The sequence below is a fragment of the Tinamus guttatus genome, unplaced genomic scaffold (assembly GCF_059628265.1).
Source record: "Tinamus guttatus ecotype Peru unplaced genomic scaffold, ASM5962826v1 Tinamus_guttatus_pri_ptg000021l, whole genome shotgun sequence".
Lineage (NCBI taxonomy): Eukaryota > Metazoa > Chordata > Aves > Tinamiformes > Tinamidae > Tinamus > Tinamus guttatus.
In genome coordinates, this window is record NW_028288555.1 from 764634 (window position 1) to 783055 (window position 18422).

Genomic DNA, 18422 nt, shown 5'->3' on the forward strand with positions numbered 1-18422 from the left:
GAAAAACAAACGGAAGTAGTAAAGAGTAATATTTGCAATATTAATTAGAAAGCAGGCCCACGGAGGACAGCAGAGTGTAACAACAGTAGAGCATTTTGAGTGAGAGACCCTGTCTGCTCCTTAAAATGTATGTCCATGATGGCAGTACCTGTTTTTTTTGCCCCTTAGTATTGTAAACTCTTCCTGCCTTTTTTTTTAACATCATATGATACTCTCCTTTTTATCCCTGCTTTCATATTTTCCCTAAATTCCTCCTTTACTAACTTCTGCAGTATCCAGTATTTCCTTCTCCTATGCTCTTAGTTAATCCCCTCCCTTCTTGCTTCTGCCTCTGAGCCTTATTAATACAAATACAGAATAAATACATTCATCAGCTGTCCACTGATGATTCTGATTGTCTAGATTTCTGTCTAGATCTGTGCTGTCAGCTGCTCCGCACAGTAGGCCATTTATGACCCATGTTTGTACAGCATTGCTAGAAGCTTCCTCATGAGCAGATGCCTTAGACTTACGAGAATAATAGCAATTCCTGGAGTGCTTTATCTATTTTACAGCTACAGAAGTGGGGGAGTTAATCAGTTAGCATATTGCATCTATCCGTTCATCCAGACTGCAGGAATAACTGAGAGTCGGCTCCTTTTCATTCCTGACAGGTAGACTGTTACATAAGTTGAGGTCTGTGATACTTAACAAGAGTTTGCCAGTGAGATCCTGGTGTCTTTTTATTTTTTAATTGGCATAGATCCATGTGGTAAATTCTTTAGAAAAGGCACAGAGATTATAGAGCTATAGTTCCAAGGCCTTCCAGTCAGGCTCTTACATTTGATGATTTCAGATAAATACTGTGTTTTTCAGTTTTCCTTGCTTAACTTACCCCAAAAGAAATATATGCTCCTAGGACACTTCCAGCAATCGTTGAGAATCCTGCTGTCATGACTGAATGGAGTTCAGATTTGGTGACATACGGTAAGTAGGGTCGTACCAGGAGCGGAGACTCTGTCTGGAAGTAAAAAAACATCCATCAGACAAAGAATTTTCTAAAAATCTCTCAATGGTTTCTTCTTATAATAGGGAAGAAAAATCATTGGATGAACACACTTTTTTTGGCTGATCTCCTTTTTTTTTTTTTTTGAATAGATAATCTTGCTTACCGCTAAGAAGTAAAACTGTACTACCACTCATCTTATCGCTTGATAATTCTTTGTCAATTTTAGGGGTTCTTCTAAAGGCGTGATGAAATGGCCAAGAAATATAAGGTCAATTTTGAGTAAGTTAGGGATGGTCACAGATCTGATCCACATGTAAGACAGCATCGTATAAAACGTGTACCACCGGTATTTAAGAATGAGATACTGACCTTGACCCTCTCTGGCATGTGTCTCCACATGCTGGAGATCCACATGGACATACTGGAAGCAGTAGGCTACAGTGGTGTACAGCTGCTAAACACCGCTGCTGTAGTTATGTTGTAGTTATGTTTTGTAGTTATTCTGGGCTTGGAACCTACTTGGTGATCTCCTTGCCAGGCTTCAGAGCTGGAATGGAGACTCCTGAAGTATGGTTTTACTGGATTCTTAATCAAACCAGACTTTCAAACTCTTCCCCATGTTTTCTGCACCTTAGTTTTTTCCTATGTTCTGTCTCTTCTGGATTTACCTGATGTATTTGCCCTTTCATCTCATACCATCTGGCTGTGCTCTCTCTCTCTCCATTTTTTCTCTCTTTTTAAATAGCTTTCTTCATATATTAGGTATGAGTATGTAATGTATTCATTCATTTAATAGCTTTCTTTATAATTTTCAGCCAGTCTGGTACTTGTTTTCAAGGGTGGTCCATGTTTGTGCTCAGATTTCTCTTTTGAGCACACGAGGTTCCAACTCATGAGGTGCCGATTCATGTGTCGTAACTGACACACAAACTTAATGCAATTCTGTCTTCCTGGAAATCAATTGTGTTTCCAGGAGTCCTAGCTTTGTATGAAGTGATTATTTTTTTATACACAGATGCTCGCTGAAGAGTAATATTTCATCTTCTAGTATTCCCTAGTCCTGTGTTAGCGACCCATGTTTTAACATGGTCTAACTCACCTGTCCCACAAAGATGTTGCCAGCAGCTACTAGAGACTCGACAGGAGTTGTCCCCATGAAAATTTGCATTATCCAGCCAACCTAACATGATTAGAATGAAAAAAAGAGGTTTGCTGTATCTATATACTTTGGAATTAATCATATAACATAGGAGTTTTGAGACAAACTTACAATATATCACTAGCGAATTATTTCAAGACACGTTGAACTCATTCAATAGCAGCATGCTGAGGTAAGCCAGGGGAGGAATACTTCCACAGAATTGCAAGTATAACATGACACATCTAGGTTGTTCCTGCCATTATCCTAGAAATAGCCTTTTCAAACTAAGCTGGCAGATAGTTTGAGCCTTTTAGATATATAACAGTCCAAAAGGACTTTGATCATATGAAGGGAAAATGTGAAATTTAGATTAAGGCTACAAATTACTTATATTAACTCTAACACTCTATTTCAGATATGTGAGGTTTGTGGTGCTTACATTAACAATCCTAGGAATAACAAAGACAAAAGACTTTTTTTAGGATACGTCCAAATAAGAATAACTACCGCCACGCAAGAAGGTGTGCTTGGAAATAAGCTTGTTGAGCTAGCACTCTGTTCCTGGGACCTAGCAGTACCAGTGTTTGAAGCATGAAGAGAGAAAATGCTCTGTGCAGCTAAAAGCAATCAGAGATGCATCCTGAAGGGATCTGTGACAGAGAGGTATATACAACATATAATTGCTGCTGCGGTACTTAGCATAGGCAACATCTACTGACTGTGTTATGACTTTCAGGGTGCATTTTGCTGGAGAGGAGAAAGAAAATTCAGAGAAGGAATGATAAACTAGCCAGGTAAAGTTAACAATTAGTGTGAAATTAGGAATGAGACCAACCTGAGGATAGGAAAACATCCTAGGTGATGATGATAATCATTTAGGAGTGGTAACATTTTAAGGTATTTCCACATTAAAAATAAAGTAACTTTAATGTATCTGGCCCTGGCCAAGTTACTTGGGGATAATGCCACAGTCTGAGGTCTCCTGCATCAGGCAAATGAAAACATGCTGGCAAAAGTTCAGTACCTTTCCAATGAGCCACTGCATGAATCCAACGTGGTAAAGCATAGACATTACCGTGCTGAAGAAAATTACGATTGGCAGGACCTAATTTGAAAACACAAAAGCCTTAATCAGAGCAGTTTTGTTTTTTGCCATTTAATTCTTTAAAAGATGCTCCAGATTTTTTTGAGAAATGCTTCAGGATCTTCAAGACTAGTATTTCATCTTTCATCCTCAGTTAATAATCTAGGCTTGCTGTATATAGCTGTTGTGTTAAAATGAATAATTCTGGATAGTTTTCTGACAGGGCTGTGATAGCTTTGAAACTGTTCACTTAACATAATCATTTGTTTATAGCTGTGTTTTAGTTAGTTCAAACATGTACAGGGCATTGGCATCTACAAATATCTGGGTCTCCACACCTGTAGACCTTGTAAACGTAAAGAAGTTGACCTTGTAAACTCTAAAAAAGTTGAAATACATATAATGAGACCATGACATAGAATTCAAAACTGAACCTCTCTGTCCCTTTGTTTAAAAATAAGTAAATAAAAACCTTGGTTTAGACCGCTATATAAGCTTTAGTATATATAAACTTTGGGATAGAAATTCTTCAGAAGATGAAGAGACTTTAACTGGGATTGTAGCTGACTTGATTTCAGTGAATTGAGGACAAGTTCCTTAGAAAGATCTTACAGTGTAACTGCATTTTAAAATGCATTTTAAAAATCCTCTTTGCATCATTATTCTGCACTACTTTTTCACAAATTATAATCCCAGTGCTGAATTTTCAAGAGTTCTGTAACTGTATGCATGGATACCACGTCATTAAAAACAAACCCACAGGGATATATTTAATGGCAGTGAAGACTGAAAGGAAAAATGCCTTTTTTTTGAAGATATAATTTTAAATAATCATGGTTTAAGTAAAGCAGGCATGACCTATTATCTAACAGGGTACTGTCTCTGCTTTTCATCCTGAATAAAATTATCATTAGTTGGCTCAAGGCAAGTTAAATACACAGGACCTCTCAATTTCTATGCTATATGTAACAGGAAAATTATTCCTCAGAAAGAACCGAAATAAGGCACACAGTTATGTTTAAAACCTCATCATTGATGTTAGAAAACTTTATGAGGGCATAATACATCATAAAATAATATCATGAATGGAGTGAGAAGGAGTATATAAAAAAAGATCAGACGTTGCTACTTCTCAGTGAATGAAAGCTGCTCATTTCTAGAGGAGGGCTAGTACAATAACCAACTTAATAAAGGTCTGAAAACTCATTTAAGTGCCTTTTCCCAGAAAGAGTGAATGCCACTTGCAGAGCTCCTTGTGCCCTTCAAGAAGTTAGCCTGGTTCTGATTTCTCTGCTTGGATGCTCTGACCTTACTAGCAGTGATCTCTGAGACGGTCATGGGATCTCACGGCTGTGAATTTCTGGGCAGTGTTGGAAGAAAGTCTTACTGCAATAAAACCAGCACCTTTCTTCCCTGCTAGTTTTCCCCTGTGTTCCTGCATGTGGACTGGGTTACTTGGGATGCTGACTTCCTCCCGAACTACCCTCTACCTGTTTTTGGGTCTCTGCAAGGTGTTAAGAGGCAGGGAGTGGGACAGGAAGTGTAAGCGGTGTGGCAAACTTTCAATCCAAATGGTGAAAAGAGCTCTTAAGCGCTCGTGTGATTTGTGTTTAGCAGGAGGAGAGAGGAAGTCATGTCCTGTCCATGGCAGCTGACAACCAACACCCTCTGCCTCTCTTCCTGGGCACTGTTCCTCTGAAAATAACACAGACTAACTTTAAAGCCCTGTCCCATTTGTGACCCTCAGGTCAGCTTTCTCCTTGGAGACCCTTAAAGGAGAAGCAGGTACTGTTGTACATGGTACTCCTAAAGCTTCACCTCACCTTCAAAGCAAAACCCTCTCCTGGCACAAGAAGCAAGCTACTGGTACAATAGAAATGTGACACCCTGCTTGCCTGTAGTAAGCCTGCCTTTCATAGTAAACAGGGTAGAAGACTCCAAATGCAGAGGTATTTTCTGACTATACAGGTTTGCTCAAGTTACGGGAAGTTTCTGTGTGATCTTCTCACTCTCTGGAGTTGGTAGTTCTGCCAAGATGGTGTCTCTGATAGCTTTAAGTATCTGTTTTTACAGGAAAGCTGTATGTGTTAGTTTAATTACATGGGCAAGTGGTGGTTGTTCCAGAACCGTGAAATTCTGCATCTGCATAAAGAAATGTGCATATAAAATAGCCTGACTCGTGCATGTCAGTGCATATATTTACATGACTAATTAGTGCTTCCAGGGCTGTGTTCCCAAAGAGCTGATTAATGAATGCAGTGGAGCTGGGTAGGATGATGGACGCTCACTGGGAGGATGTCTGCTCTGGGTGCCTCTGCACTGGTGGGAAATAAAATGTTGCTGCCAAGAGTGAAGGTTGGCATGGCTTGGGCATGGGCATCTGTCCATGAAGAGACACCTCCTCGTCGTCTGCTCCCACCCCAGACCTGGGCCGTGTTTGAGTCTGTTGTTTTTTCGGAAGGGGGCTTCAGGTATCTTGGGGTGGGATATAAGCAGCTCACTAGGGGAAACTCACGCGATATAATACATGGAAGGCTGCATAAATCATTATTGACTGTCTGAAAGTCTAAATGCCTGCGAAATGTTTTAAGACATACTGACTGTTGCCTAGGCTATAGGAAAAGAAATATGGAAGGAAGAGATGGAGAAGATTTGGGGACTACTCTGCAATTGCTAGCCACTCTGTTTAGTGTACACATGCCTATCCTAAGGCATGTGCAACTCTGAAAATAGACTCATGATTTTTTGCTTTCTTGCTTTTCAGTGTGAAAATGCTTGGGTTGTGCCTATTATAGAAACTCCTATAGAAATTTCATATGTCTCTCTTGCTGGTTTATAATAGAATAAGAGTGATAAAGGAGTGCAGACACAGAGGCACACACTTGCCAATCCAGTCTTAGGTTGGGCTTTAGTCATCAAAATACTTTGCACCATGACAGAAGCTTTAAAAGAATCACCCTGAGAAATCACGTGCATTACAAACTGTGTAAAAAAACACACGGATCATTTTTGTGGAACAGCTCATTTCACTCCCAGAATATTTAACCAGTAATGCATTGGTGAATAGACTGAGAGGTAACTGAAAAGTAAAGCAACATGTTTTGTACTTAAAGATACTGTGATTAAAATGTAATCTTTATTTCTTACTGATTTTTTTTCCTGAATTGTTCTGATTTTTCTTAGTAATGACATATTTTACAGGTAGGTTTATTTTTGTGTGAAAAATAACTGGTTGGAACTATCACTTCAGTACAGCGAAGAGAGAAGATAAAGTGTGTAAGCACATAGAACCAGGTGAATGAGCTCCCAAAATAATGTACTTGGATCCCTGATGCCTTTAATTTTTGCCTGTGTTGTACTTTTGTTGTTCTTTTTGTAGTTGTTTTTTTATATGTGCTCGATTTCCACCTAAGCAGGTGTTATGGCATGGACTATAAGTGCTACAAAAACAGATGGAATGCTGGTGCAGGTTGGAGAGCCCAGTGTTGCAGCCTTTTGCCAAGAAGTTGTCCCATAGGAGAGCAGGGGAATCCCCCTAGGATTTCATTAATGGCAAATATTGCTCGGTGTAGTTTTTTCCACTTATGCTTGGGTAGCTTATACGTGTAAGTATAAGTATATATTTATGCAATCTGCTTATACTTGTGATGCAGGGGTTTGCACAGAGCTTCAAGATGGGATGGCTTTGCATAGGATCTTTACTTTTCAAGAGGTGGGAGAGGTAGGCTGGAGATGATACTTGTTTCAATGACAAAGTGAGGGCATTTTATCCTATTCCTTGCAAAAAGGTGTCCAAAAGTCCTGTCATCTTGTAAAAGATGTTGCTACAACTAAGCTAAACAAGTGTGACCTAGCAAGTGTATGGCAATAAATGTTTCATGTGGTATTTTCAGATTTTATTCTCATAATAGGGAAGAGAGTGTCTTTTGACTGACTCCTCTGATGACTGTGGTGGTACTCATATAATGAATGTGCTTCATTCACAATGGAGCAAAACAGTTCCTTTGTGATGGTCTGTCAGCCATGTATATAGTATACATAAAAGCTGCCTTACCTTGAAAGCAAAGAAATGATCTGTATACTTCTCACCGAACACAAACTTAGCACCTGCATCTGAGTACTCCAGAAAAGTCTAGAGGCAGAAAACAAAACCAATTAGTCATGAGCTGTGGGTTGCTGCCAAATTCCACTCCAACATTTGCTTTGTGGAGGTATCTGGGGAGGTCTGAGGAGCTTTCTGCTCTGTATGGTCCAGGCTTAGTGGCCTCCACATACATCTGAGCCTGGGATCTCTCCCTGCTCTTGCAAGAGTGTGGATTTGTTCAAACAGCAAAGGCATAGAGCATATTTGCTTGCCACAGTTGGCAGGAGAAGAGGCAAGAGTTATCTGAAAAAAGAATTTCTTTTTGAATGTTGATATTGGGTGCATTTCTATGCTCCCATTAATGTAAATGCATGCAATAAATGATGAAGTTTAAAAATGGAGAGCTAATGGCCAAAGTAATGAATTGTGGAAAGCACAGCCAAAGCTGGTTTAAGAAGGAATTTCATTTTAATGCTGACATTATGGCGCATTTCTCTGCTCCTAAAATCAACATGTGCAATTTATTATACAGCTTAAAATGGAGCTCTAATGGTTGAAGTAATGAGTTGTGGAAAAGAGTGGCTGTAAACCACACAATGCTAGAAAAAGGGGACACCAGACTGGCACTGGTAGGAGCCAAAAAGAGAGATGCGGAAGTTGGTGTTGAAGGCCAGCTGGCTAAGGCTGCCAGCAGATAAGCAGCCCAGCATCAAACTCACACCTTCCCTCCTCATTATGTTCTGCACCTTCTTGTTTTAAACAAGCTTAATGAGCTGTACCGTGAGGAACACTTGTGTAAGTAGTGTTCCTGGCATTAGGAGGCAGAGTGTCCTCTGGTGTGTGCTTTCAGATTCTCTTTTGGCTTTTATCTATTACTTTCCAATTATAGACTCTTTTTAAAGCAGTGCCCTCAGACTGCCTGTGGAGGCATCTGCAGCTGGATCTCACCACGCTGGAGTGTTTCCTTGCCCCTTGAAAGGAGCAGGTCTCCCTGGTGCTAGCTATATATTTTGCCACCTTTTTCATATTACCCGCCATGAGAACTACAGAATGCCCCTGAGGACAGTGTGTTACTTCATTTGAAGGCTTAGGACAATGGAGGCTCCATCATGACAAATCCCAGGGTTGCTTGCAAAGATGTTTCAGAACTTAGCCAGACTTAAGATTTTTTAGGAGCACCACAGTATAATAGTTTTTTGTTGTTGTTTTATTTTTATTTTTTGTTTTGTGAGCATGCTTGCAGTGCTGAAAAATCCCAGGGAAGAAAAACCCATTAAGAGACAAAGATTGCTATGGTCATTACTTATTAGCCTGTCCCACAGCATCCTATGTTAGTTGGATAGAAAGAGAAATAAGCTTGGATTCAGATGGACAGTTACCTTTCGGAGGACCCAAATTTCCTCAAGAGGTGTAAACTTTAGGACCAAATGGGTTCTTGAACTATCTATTATGTCCTACTGTAAGAATGTCAAGACAGAAAATGATATAAAAACTCCACAAAACTTCTGTCTGGTATCTTACCTGAATCTGAATGCCTAGCCAGTTAAATACATCAAACCCTACTTTGGTCCGCAGGATAAGAATCCCAAGAAAAAATTGCAGTCCTATTCCTGAAAATACTGGTCTCCAAGCAACCTAGAGAGATAGAAAAGTAGGGAAAAACCTTTTTACTAAAAGAAACAAGGATGTATTTTGGAATGTTAAAACAATGTAAGGGGGTTTTCTAACTATGGTGCAGGAGAGCAGCAGATGCCAAAAGAGGGTTTAGGAGATGTGGCACAGGACACGTATTCTCCTAATTCGCAAGATCTGCTGTGCGTCCACCTGAGCTAGCTGTTGAGTCTGGTGAGGTATACATATGCATGTGGCCATTGCACTTTCCTTTATTTTTCACCATGATAGCATTATGGGCTGCAAGTCATAAGGAGAAAGACTCCTTCCTGTGCCATGATTTAAAGATAAAGCAGATATATATGAAAGCAGCAGTAAAGTGTTACTACTTTAGACTGAAGAATGTAAACAATGAAAGTAAGAGAATATGGGGATTTCTTGCATATCTGGCCTGCAAATAAGGAGGGCTTATTCTGCTACATCTGCTAGTGTATGGTTGGACAATTTAAACTGTTTCTATATTCCCCGGATTTAATGAGCTTGGATATTGAGAGCTGCCTTACTATCCAGTAGTTTGGTTCACATGGCACCAAGAAAGTTGTAAGGAAAACTGTGTCTGTCTGTGACTAATCTCTCCACTGCACTACAGATTCCTGCTCTTCTGTTCCAGAAAACATCTCTGGCTTGTGAAGACTGAATCTGATTATACACAAGGCAAAGAGCTTAGATATCACACTCTAATTTATTCAGATAATATCTGAATAATACAAGGCAATTAGGCATAATGAAGACCCATGGGAGAGCACACAGTATGCAAGAAGGACACCCATCCGCTTCTGAAGGTTAGTTGGAACATATGCTGAGGACCCTGTGGAGTTATTTTTTGTGTGTTTTTTAGGCTAAGAAAAGTTTTAGTATGGATGTCAGAGTATAGAAAAAATATTGGTGCAATCTAGTGACCTGGGCAGTGGATTACTATATGAGTGATGAAGACAGGCATTGTGTGCTAGGCATACACACAAGAGTGAAAACTGAGGTGGAATCCATCAGGAGCACACTGTTTTGTAATAACACAGCTTTTGAAAGTGGACATCATAGCTGGAAAAGTAAAAGGCACTGGCAAGTGCATGGAAGTGGGTTGGTGAAATGCAAGGGACCCCACCTGATCTCAGCTGCTTGCATTTTCAGTGGGAATCAAACCTTTTTGCGGTAGGATGGGTTGCGTGTTGCCCAATGAAGAGCTCCACAAGAGTGGCAGGTCTCCAGTTTCATGTGATTTGTGTTGGTGTGGTGATACTCTTGGATGTACCAGGGAGGTCCTGGGAGTAGCAGTGAGCCTGGCATGGCCTGGGAAGTGCAGAGCAGCCTGCTTTGGCTTGCCCTCATGCTTTGGGAACAAACACATCCCTGCTTGTGCTGGGGCTGGTACAAAGGAAAATGTCCTCCTGAAGAAGTGAGAACCAGCTATTCCTAAGGCCACATGTGCTCCCTGGGTTTCAAAGTGAAAGGACTTTCCTCATAAATGAAACATGCTTAATTTTGGCAAACTTAAAACTTTTATGTTCTTGGACTTTCTGCTACCCTCTCTGAACATGGTCATGTGCAAGGGTAAGGAGAAGAGTTTTTGAGACGTTAAACAGAAAATCCAGGAAAGGCTGAATACTCACCCTGGTTGGATATTTGGAAAAGATGAACATCAAGAGAACATACATTGCCAGTCCCCCAAAGGAGATCAGCTGCCGGGATCCCAGTTTTGCTGTATCAAAGATGAGCCAGCAGATAATAGCGATAGCAAGGGTGACACATAGCACCCTGTGGAAAAAAAGAATATGATGTGATTATAACAGGAGTGACATACTGAAACAGATCAGGTATTCCTTTTTTTTGCTTCTTCTTCTTTCCTCCAGACTTGCATTGCTCTCTACGCAGCTTTCCATGAGCAGGACCTGCCACTGCTAATGCTACTGTGAAGGAAACATCCATTAGTGGCAACCAGACAGTGTCCTCCAGCTATGTCCCCAGGTCAAAGTATGGGGGGTAACACAAAGAAAACATGAGTATCTCTGTTGCCTGGACATTATTTTTGTCACGAAATTTGACAAAACCCTTGCCTTTATCACTCCATCCTTTTATTCCTTTCCTGTCTTCTTTAGTGAACTGGTTCTATGACTAGGCAGTCTAAGCTGATTGTATAGTTTTTTTCAGAACTGCAACCATGGTTTGACTGTGAAACATGTGGCCTGTGAAACACCTGGCACTAAGGAGCAGATTGTAAGCTGTTTACTTCTTTAACTGGCTGTAGTCTGTTTAGAAAGATAAGCCTCTGATCACAACAGTTTTAATTTTCTTGGAAATGGTGACAGGAAGGATGCATCTGCATTCATACGTTCCCCATTATGACCCATTATGTACTCAACTCCCCTCCTGAGGGAAGTTTTCAGCCAACAGCCTGACAAAAAGGGGATACACCATCCCATTTATAGAGAGGGAGACTAAATGCAAGTCCAGATTCCTGAAGTAACATGTCTGTTGTTCAAATTCCACTGACTTTAGTGGTATCAAAGTACTGAAATTCCTCTTTTAGATCTGGACCAAAACCATGTGGGCTTGGCCGCTGCCATGCTGAACACCACAGCCTGAGTTACTACATTTCTCTCTCCCAGGCAGAAACCGTGGTAGACAGTAAAGTACTTGGTTTTCAATACAGTAAATTTAACAGACTGCAGCTTGGGTAAATACATACATTACTGCTCCTCACTTGTTCCAGCAATTTATCAATGCATATTTATTTTGTTAATTTCTTCCCTCAGGGAGGTTTCCAGGTTGTCTCCTGGGGGTTCTTGGTCCTACTGTTCTCTAGTGTGGCTCCTAAGCAGAAGAACAAATGCTATCTTTATGGCACTTTTCTATTTCCAGGCATTTTTTGCCATGGAGGAAGAGGACAGGGGTGAAAATTCCTGATGCCTAGGCAAAAATATTTTTTTTTTAAAAAAAAAAGCTTGGATGTGTTTTTTTCTGGATTCAGAATGACTCTTATTTAGAGACCTTTCTTAAGAGAGAAGGTGACCTTGCTGAGAGTTGAAATAGCTGGCTGATTTCCTCTTTACTGAGACTGTAATAGAACTTTAGGAACTCTTAAGAACCGCCTTGGGTTCCTTCTTCTCTCAGGAATAATAAATATTCCTGTTAACTCTTCAGGAAACAAATGTCTGTGGTCCCAAATGAGACTGTATGATCTTATGACATCAAATATAGTTTGCATGTTTTGTTTCCTGAATGCTAAAGTTTAAAATGCTTACAAGGTGTTGTTATGGGGATATGTGAACAACTGGTCACATGGATAATGCACTTTTCTTTAGCAGTTTGTAAGGGTTATAGTGACTTAAGGACTTGTTCTCTGCGTGCCAGTGAGGTACTTCCTGGCTTTCAGAAGGGATGCAAGTACTACAACATACCTGTATTTCTCCAGACATTTCTCTTGCCACCACAAGCTTGACTGTCTGGATCTGAGGAATTTTTTACAGCCTCTGTCAAGATTTTTAACACCTAACTGCTGCATTGCAATCTTAATGGTCTGGCTGATATTCAGGAACTTAGGCAGTCTCTAGAGTTTTTGTGCTGCCCTAGAAATTTTTCATCTCTATTTGATCCTAATGCAATTTGTATGATTTGTCCATCCCCTGTGGACATGAGCTAAGCAGCCCGTTTCATTCTTGTAAGTCCAGGCAGGAAGGTGGTAGTACCTGCTAGTGAGTAACCCTCTCTGCCTGTCTTTGAGCAACTGTTTCTTTTGAAATGTTTTAGGGGCTGCTCTGAGGTGTCACCTGCAGTGCTACTAGTCTGAGAACCTTAAAAAGGGGCAATTCTGGATGTTACGAGAAGGAAAATATGCTCATGTTTCAGGATAAATGAAAGAGAAGTAAAGTATCATTATGGGGAAATGAAGAAAACTGAAAGAAAATAGAAAATCAGGAGGCTAAATTCGAGTATTGCTTTGTGTTTCTGCATAAATAAGAAGTCATTCATATTTACCATTTCAGCCAAAACCACTGTCTCTTCAGAAACATTTCTCCAGGAGAAAAGAATGCAGTGATTCTGTCTTCATACTTTGCTATTAAAAAATCCCAGCAGATGAAGAAGATGACCAGGATTGTGATGATAAAGAGTGCCAAAGCCCTCTGAAAATTCAGGCTGCAAGCTGTAATAAGGGCTGCCAGGTATGCTGTGACACACACACACAAAACAGTCATAAAAAGTCCTTTAAGTCTGGTCTCTTTAAAAACAGAAACAAATACTACATTTAGTATTAATGATGTGTCTGAAGTCAGGCCTATGCTTATCTGCAAATTCTTTTTTGACTTATGTTGAAAAAATCTTTCTTTCACCCTTAGTGTTGTTGCTGTGGTAGATAAGCTTTCTGATATGAAAATGTGTTACTGAGAAATGGTGGAAGACATAGAAACACTTAGAAACATTTACCTTGTATGATAAAATCCACCTCTGAAATAAATGGGAAGATTAGAGGTAGAATATGTATTTGTTATACAAAGTGGATATAAAATGATTTGTTGCTTGGCAGTATCACTTCTGCCATGTACTGGCTAATGGCTAATTCAGTGCTTGTAAATAACAATCTCATTTTGTCTGGCTGCGAATATGAAAGTCAGACACTGCTTTTTGTAAAACAAGTTGTTTTTTATGGAATTAATGAATTAAATGCCAACATATCTTTTGAATCCTTCCTTGGCCCAGGATATGTCTGTACAATGATAAATCAGTATGAGCATGATGCTGGGAATGCACTTCTTTCAGTGTATGGAAACTGGCCCGTTTATGCCACATAGACCTTTTTTATGTCCACGTTTCCTAACAGATTGTTCAAGTAGAAGCACCTCAAAAAGAAACTTGGCAGGAATGGAAGGAAATAAGCCAATCTGATGGATAATCAGGAAAGAAACAAACAGAACATTTGAATGACTTTGCTGTGCATGCTGAAATACAACATGTTCCCTTTAGTAAATATTTGCTCTGGATAGTGAATCGTAAGGAAAATGTTAATTTCTGGACTTCAGTTCAGGTTGGCCCTTGACTGCTTTTAGTGTGGTTTGTGGTTTTGGACTGGTTCCTAAGAGCTGTAATTTACCTGACTTCTTGGAAGGGACTGACCCAAATACTGAGCTAACCTTTTATCCCAGATGTAATTGTTAGTAAGAGTGGAAACATGCTGGAGAAGCAATGTGGTAAAGTCTGGGCTTCCTTCTGTTACATTTGGGAATGAGTGGAGGAGTCTGGAACTTTAATGGAGACTAAATTCACTGTTATCTTTTACCTCCTCTCAAAGGCATTCTTTAAAACAGTTGAGGGTTATTGTGTTAGGTCAGATACCAGGTACCACAATCTACAGTCTCATACATGTAAATAAACAAGCCTTCAGCAAAACTGAATGTAATGTACCGTACCTGTTATTAAAATGCCGTAGATCACATAATGAATTCTGGTTTTGTGCTTCCTGCAAAAATCGCATGCTTCATCATATTTCCTTTCAAAACACCTAAGAAAGTGAAAGAACAATGTAACAGAAACTTAAGCCATAGATGAGAGCAGTTTGCACAGGAACATCAGGTTAAGAGTGCCAAAATTTTTCCATTGGCATGCACCACATTAGAATAGCTTTGGATCCTAAAGCAGCAGGATAAAACCATGTTTGCATCTTTTTTGGGGGACTTCTTTGGTTTCACCTTGGGCTAGTAAAATGAAAATCTAGTAGATATATGAAGGGTCAGCATTTGCATGCTAATTTTACAGGTCTCTCATATGCAAAATAAACAATATCTACCTGAAACCTTTTCATATTGTGCAGAGTTATCTCTGGATGTTTGAAAATTTGGTTGTTAATTGCATAACATCTTTTCATCTAAGACTCATTGGATTATAGAAGGTAAAATGATTCATTAGATTTAAATATCTTACTCTAGGAACCACTCTTCCGTTTACTAAATGCCTCATTTTGTTTCTTTTCTTGACTCACTGGAAGGAAACAATTAATTTGAAGGTAGGCTGAGATTTAGGGAAACAGCCATGAAAGGAATGGATTGAACCCAGATTTTCAGTTATTTTGCTTTTGATACAGATACTACAAAAGCTTTAGCTAGGTAAGCTTTGTTGTACTGTACAAGCTAAGAAAGAAATCACAGCTATAGCTGTGTGTCTTTAGAGGGCCTCGCACTCTTTAGGCAATAAAGATACATATTTAGAGATGCTAGTTATCCAGTGCTTTTTTGGAAAATAGTTACGTTTGGAGTGCAGTGAAATTCAGCAGGAAAAGCCTTCTTTTGCTGCACTAAACAAAATGCTTACTTTAAAAGCAATTGGAGGAATATAAGAAACATTAATTCATATGAGTAGTGAGAGCCGCAGAAAAGAAATATAGTTGCTCACCAGCTAAAATACAAACAATGTCTCTGAGAAATCTTGGTTGCTTTTGTTTTTTCTTTTCTCTTATTTATTTACTTATTTATTTTTCCTGGGAATTTCCTTTGCCTCACAAAGCATAGCTCTTTGTTTTTACTTATTCGAATTTTAGACTATCCAGTCAATCTCAGCAGAGAGATTATCTACAACAGCAAAAGCAAGAAAAGGAGAAACAAAAGGTAGATGCGTGAATAAGCCAGAGCTAGTTCAGAGAAATTATGGTTCAACCACTACCAATAAAACTATTATTTTTTACAGCTACTTGGGAGCCCCTTGGAATTTAAATTTGTGTTTTTTTAAGAGTACTGTTCTTTGTAACCTCTTCTTTGCTGTAACACCTTTCACTTACTTGTTAGTATATTTAAAAGGCTTTGATATCAAAGTGCCTTAATGTATGGATATGTTTTTAAAAGTTACAGAAAAAAAATCCAATAACATCCGGTTAGTTTGCTAAGCAAACATTATTTTCACAGTGTTTATCTGATAAGGATGGAGTATAATAATAATAATATTATGATGAGTTATAATAATCAGATATAATAATGATATAAACACAACAATTAAAATACAGATTAAAATGCAGTGTGTTACTGCATTTTACTAATGGATTTCTCTTAACAGAGGATGTTGAGAAAGCAAATGTAACCTAAATCACCCTTAAAGGAGACTTTAAGGTCACATATTTGTATACACCAGCAATATTCTTCCTTTCATTTTGCAACCCAGAAATCCTTCTTCTGGTCTATACATAGTCCATAACTGTATATCACCTTGCCCACACCATGTATTGTTGCGGTCAATGCATTGATTTTTTGCAGGGTTTATGTCTCAGACAACAGCCTCTCTGTAATTGTTCTTGAAATAAATCAGTGACGCATTCAAAACTGGGGGATGCTTTGTGAATGCTGCTTTTGCCCCTTTTCAGCAGGTGAAAAGAAAACATTATGTCATATTGGGGCCTGTTTTTAAGAGCTAACTTACAAAACACCTGGTAGAGAGACTGTTGCCCTTGCCAGGTGCTCTGCATAGACAAACCTAGAGGCCAAGGACAAAACCCAACTATGCCAACTAAACTGAAGCCTCAGTGTAATTAAAAGAGCAGAGCAAAGAGCACTTCAGCTGCCCATCTACAAAGGGTTTATCTACCTGGGGCACAGATTCTTGCTCCTGATGGAAGAGCAAAGCCCCCTAGGGAACAATAAAGCCTTGCAAAATCAACCTTAGTTATTGTCCCATTACGTTAATTTTCAGGTCTTTCAAGTTCTGTTTATACAGCTTTAAAGAGTAGATGAAAGTACTGAATTTAAATTCATTGCTTTTACAGGCATGAGATCAGCTCAAGTAATCCACCTTGAATGGGACAGATTCCTAACCGGGAGTATCCAGCAAGTGAATTGCTAAAATCTGCTCTACTACTGAATTAGAAGATTTAGAATGGAGGCAACTTGTATAATAGAGGGCAGAGATAGAAATTTGGGGAAGAAGTTGTTAAAATGTAATTTGATTTTTATGTCAAGTTTGAAAGTATCTTAATGTGTGTGATTTCACTTCATGGTCACTGTGCATTTGTTGGTACTAACAAAGTGCAAAAATCTTGCTATATCAAAATGGCTATTTTACATCTTTATATTTTTGCATTATGATAAATAACAACGCAAAGTGTAGTACAATGAAGACCCTTTAATTCTCTGCAGGAGATCACTGCGTAAGGCCTTTCTTTAAAAATAAACTTATAGAAATTTTGGAAACATTGTTAATACGAAAAAGAAAAAACAAACTACCCCTCTAATTTTCAGGGTTTGTGAAGTATACATTCATGATGATATACATCAGTCAAAAGATGGTGTAAGTTTAAATACGGTGAGCTTCTGTGTTGCACAAATTATTGTCAGTATGAGCATCTATGTAGCACAGGGATGTGGCAGGGTGGTGGTACCGAAAGCGGAAATGTGAGCACTCTTTTGCAGAGCAAAGCAGGCAGAAAACTTGCTCAAACAAATAACCATTACCCTTTTATGTGTGGTTGTTCCTCATCTGCTGAGTCAGGTTTGTTTTGGGGCCGGTTGTTCTCAATATTGATGTATTTGTCCTCCTGAAAAGCAGATTGGTACCGAGATCATGAGCGTGTTTGTACAGCAACATTGGAAAGAAGAGATTCCCACAGGCTGCACAGGCTTGAGGTTTCCCAATCCACAGCTCACCCCTTTGAGCACTGTGATTAGCACCACTAGACCGACCACAACTATCAAGTCATTGGCATCCTGAACCACCTCCTCCGCAAGACTTCTGCAAACTTTTCAAGGTTGAAATAAATGCCTGTGTCACTCCAAGCTAAAAAGTTCCCAGTGGAGTATGCCTTTTCCAAAATGACAAAAGTGGATGTTGCAGGGAGGCCTGGAAGACCCTAGATCATCCATGCTTCCTGCAGATGACCCACTAATTTAATTATTTCTCTCTTCACAAAACTTTAATTTTGTTGAAATTCATGGAGAATGGTTGCATTGTTTTTGACAGAAAAAAAAAAGGGCAAATTAATCTATTCCAAACAAAAACTACTAAGCAAAGACTTTTGCTGCAGTAAGCTTCTAAGAGCTTAGACATCTATGTGCTGTGCAGCAGAAACTTGAAATTTGTCCAGGCAGCCCATTTTAATCAGGAATGTACATTTTTGCAGTTACAGTCCACATAAACCTGGCTCTATTACAAACTTAGTAAAAAAAATCACAGCTTAGGAAAAAAATCCTAAGAGCATTTTATTTTCCTGCAGGTTTTGCCTGTGTGGAGCCTGTTGGAGGTCTCACAGTTTGTGTCCACAGAGCAAGTCAGCATGTGCAGTCCTTGCACACAGCCTCTGTGCACCTAGCACAAGAAAATAACTGAATTTTGCTTTACTGGAAGCACCATGCCTGCTTGCTCTGTGTGCCTTGCTGCTTCAGTGTGTTGTTTTAGTTTTGAAATGGAGCAGCTGACCAGTTGTGTGCTATGTCATGGGTGACTGGAGACTGTACTGTGGCTGTACTGTGCAAACAGCATTTTCCTAAGA

The 18422-nt window shown here is 39.4% G+C and overlaps 1 protein-coding gene across 1 annotated transcript in view; it reads right to left on the minus strand.

The window, feature by feature from the left end:
* The window catches only part of SLC28A3 (solute carrier family 28 member 3), a 37077-nt gene that overhangs the window by 8462 nt on the left and 10193 nt on the right, over window positions 1–18422 (minus strand). Inside the window, exons 3-11 of the mRNA XM_010218390.2 lie at window positions 17389–17471; window positions 14368–14459; window positions 12941–13130; window positions 10576–10720; window positions 8819–8932; window positions 7268–7345; window positions 3154–3234; window positions 2088–2168; window positions 875–1000 (exon numbers count right to left, since the gene is read on the minus strand). Of these exons, the coding sequence (XP_010216692.2) occupies window positions 875–1000; window positions 2088–2168; window positions 3154–3234; window positions 7268–7345; window positions 8819–8932; window positions 10576–10720; window positions 12941–13130; window positions 14368–14459; window positions 17389–17471 (990 nt within the window). The remainder of the gene's footprint in view (window positions 1–874; window positions 1001–2087; window positions 2169–3153; window positions 3235–7267; window positions 7346–8818; window positions 8933–10575; window positions 10721–12940; window positions 13131–14367; window positions 14460–17388; window positions 17472–18422) is intronic.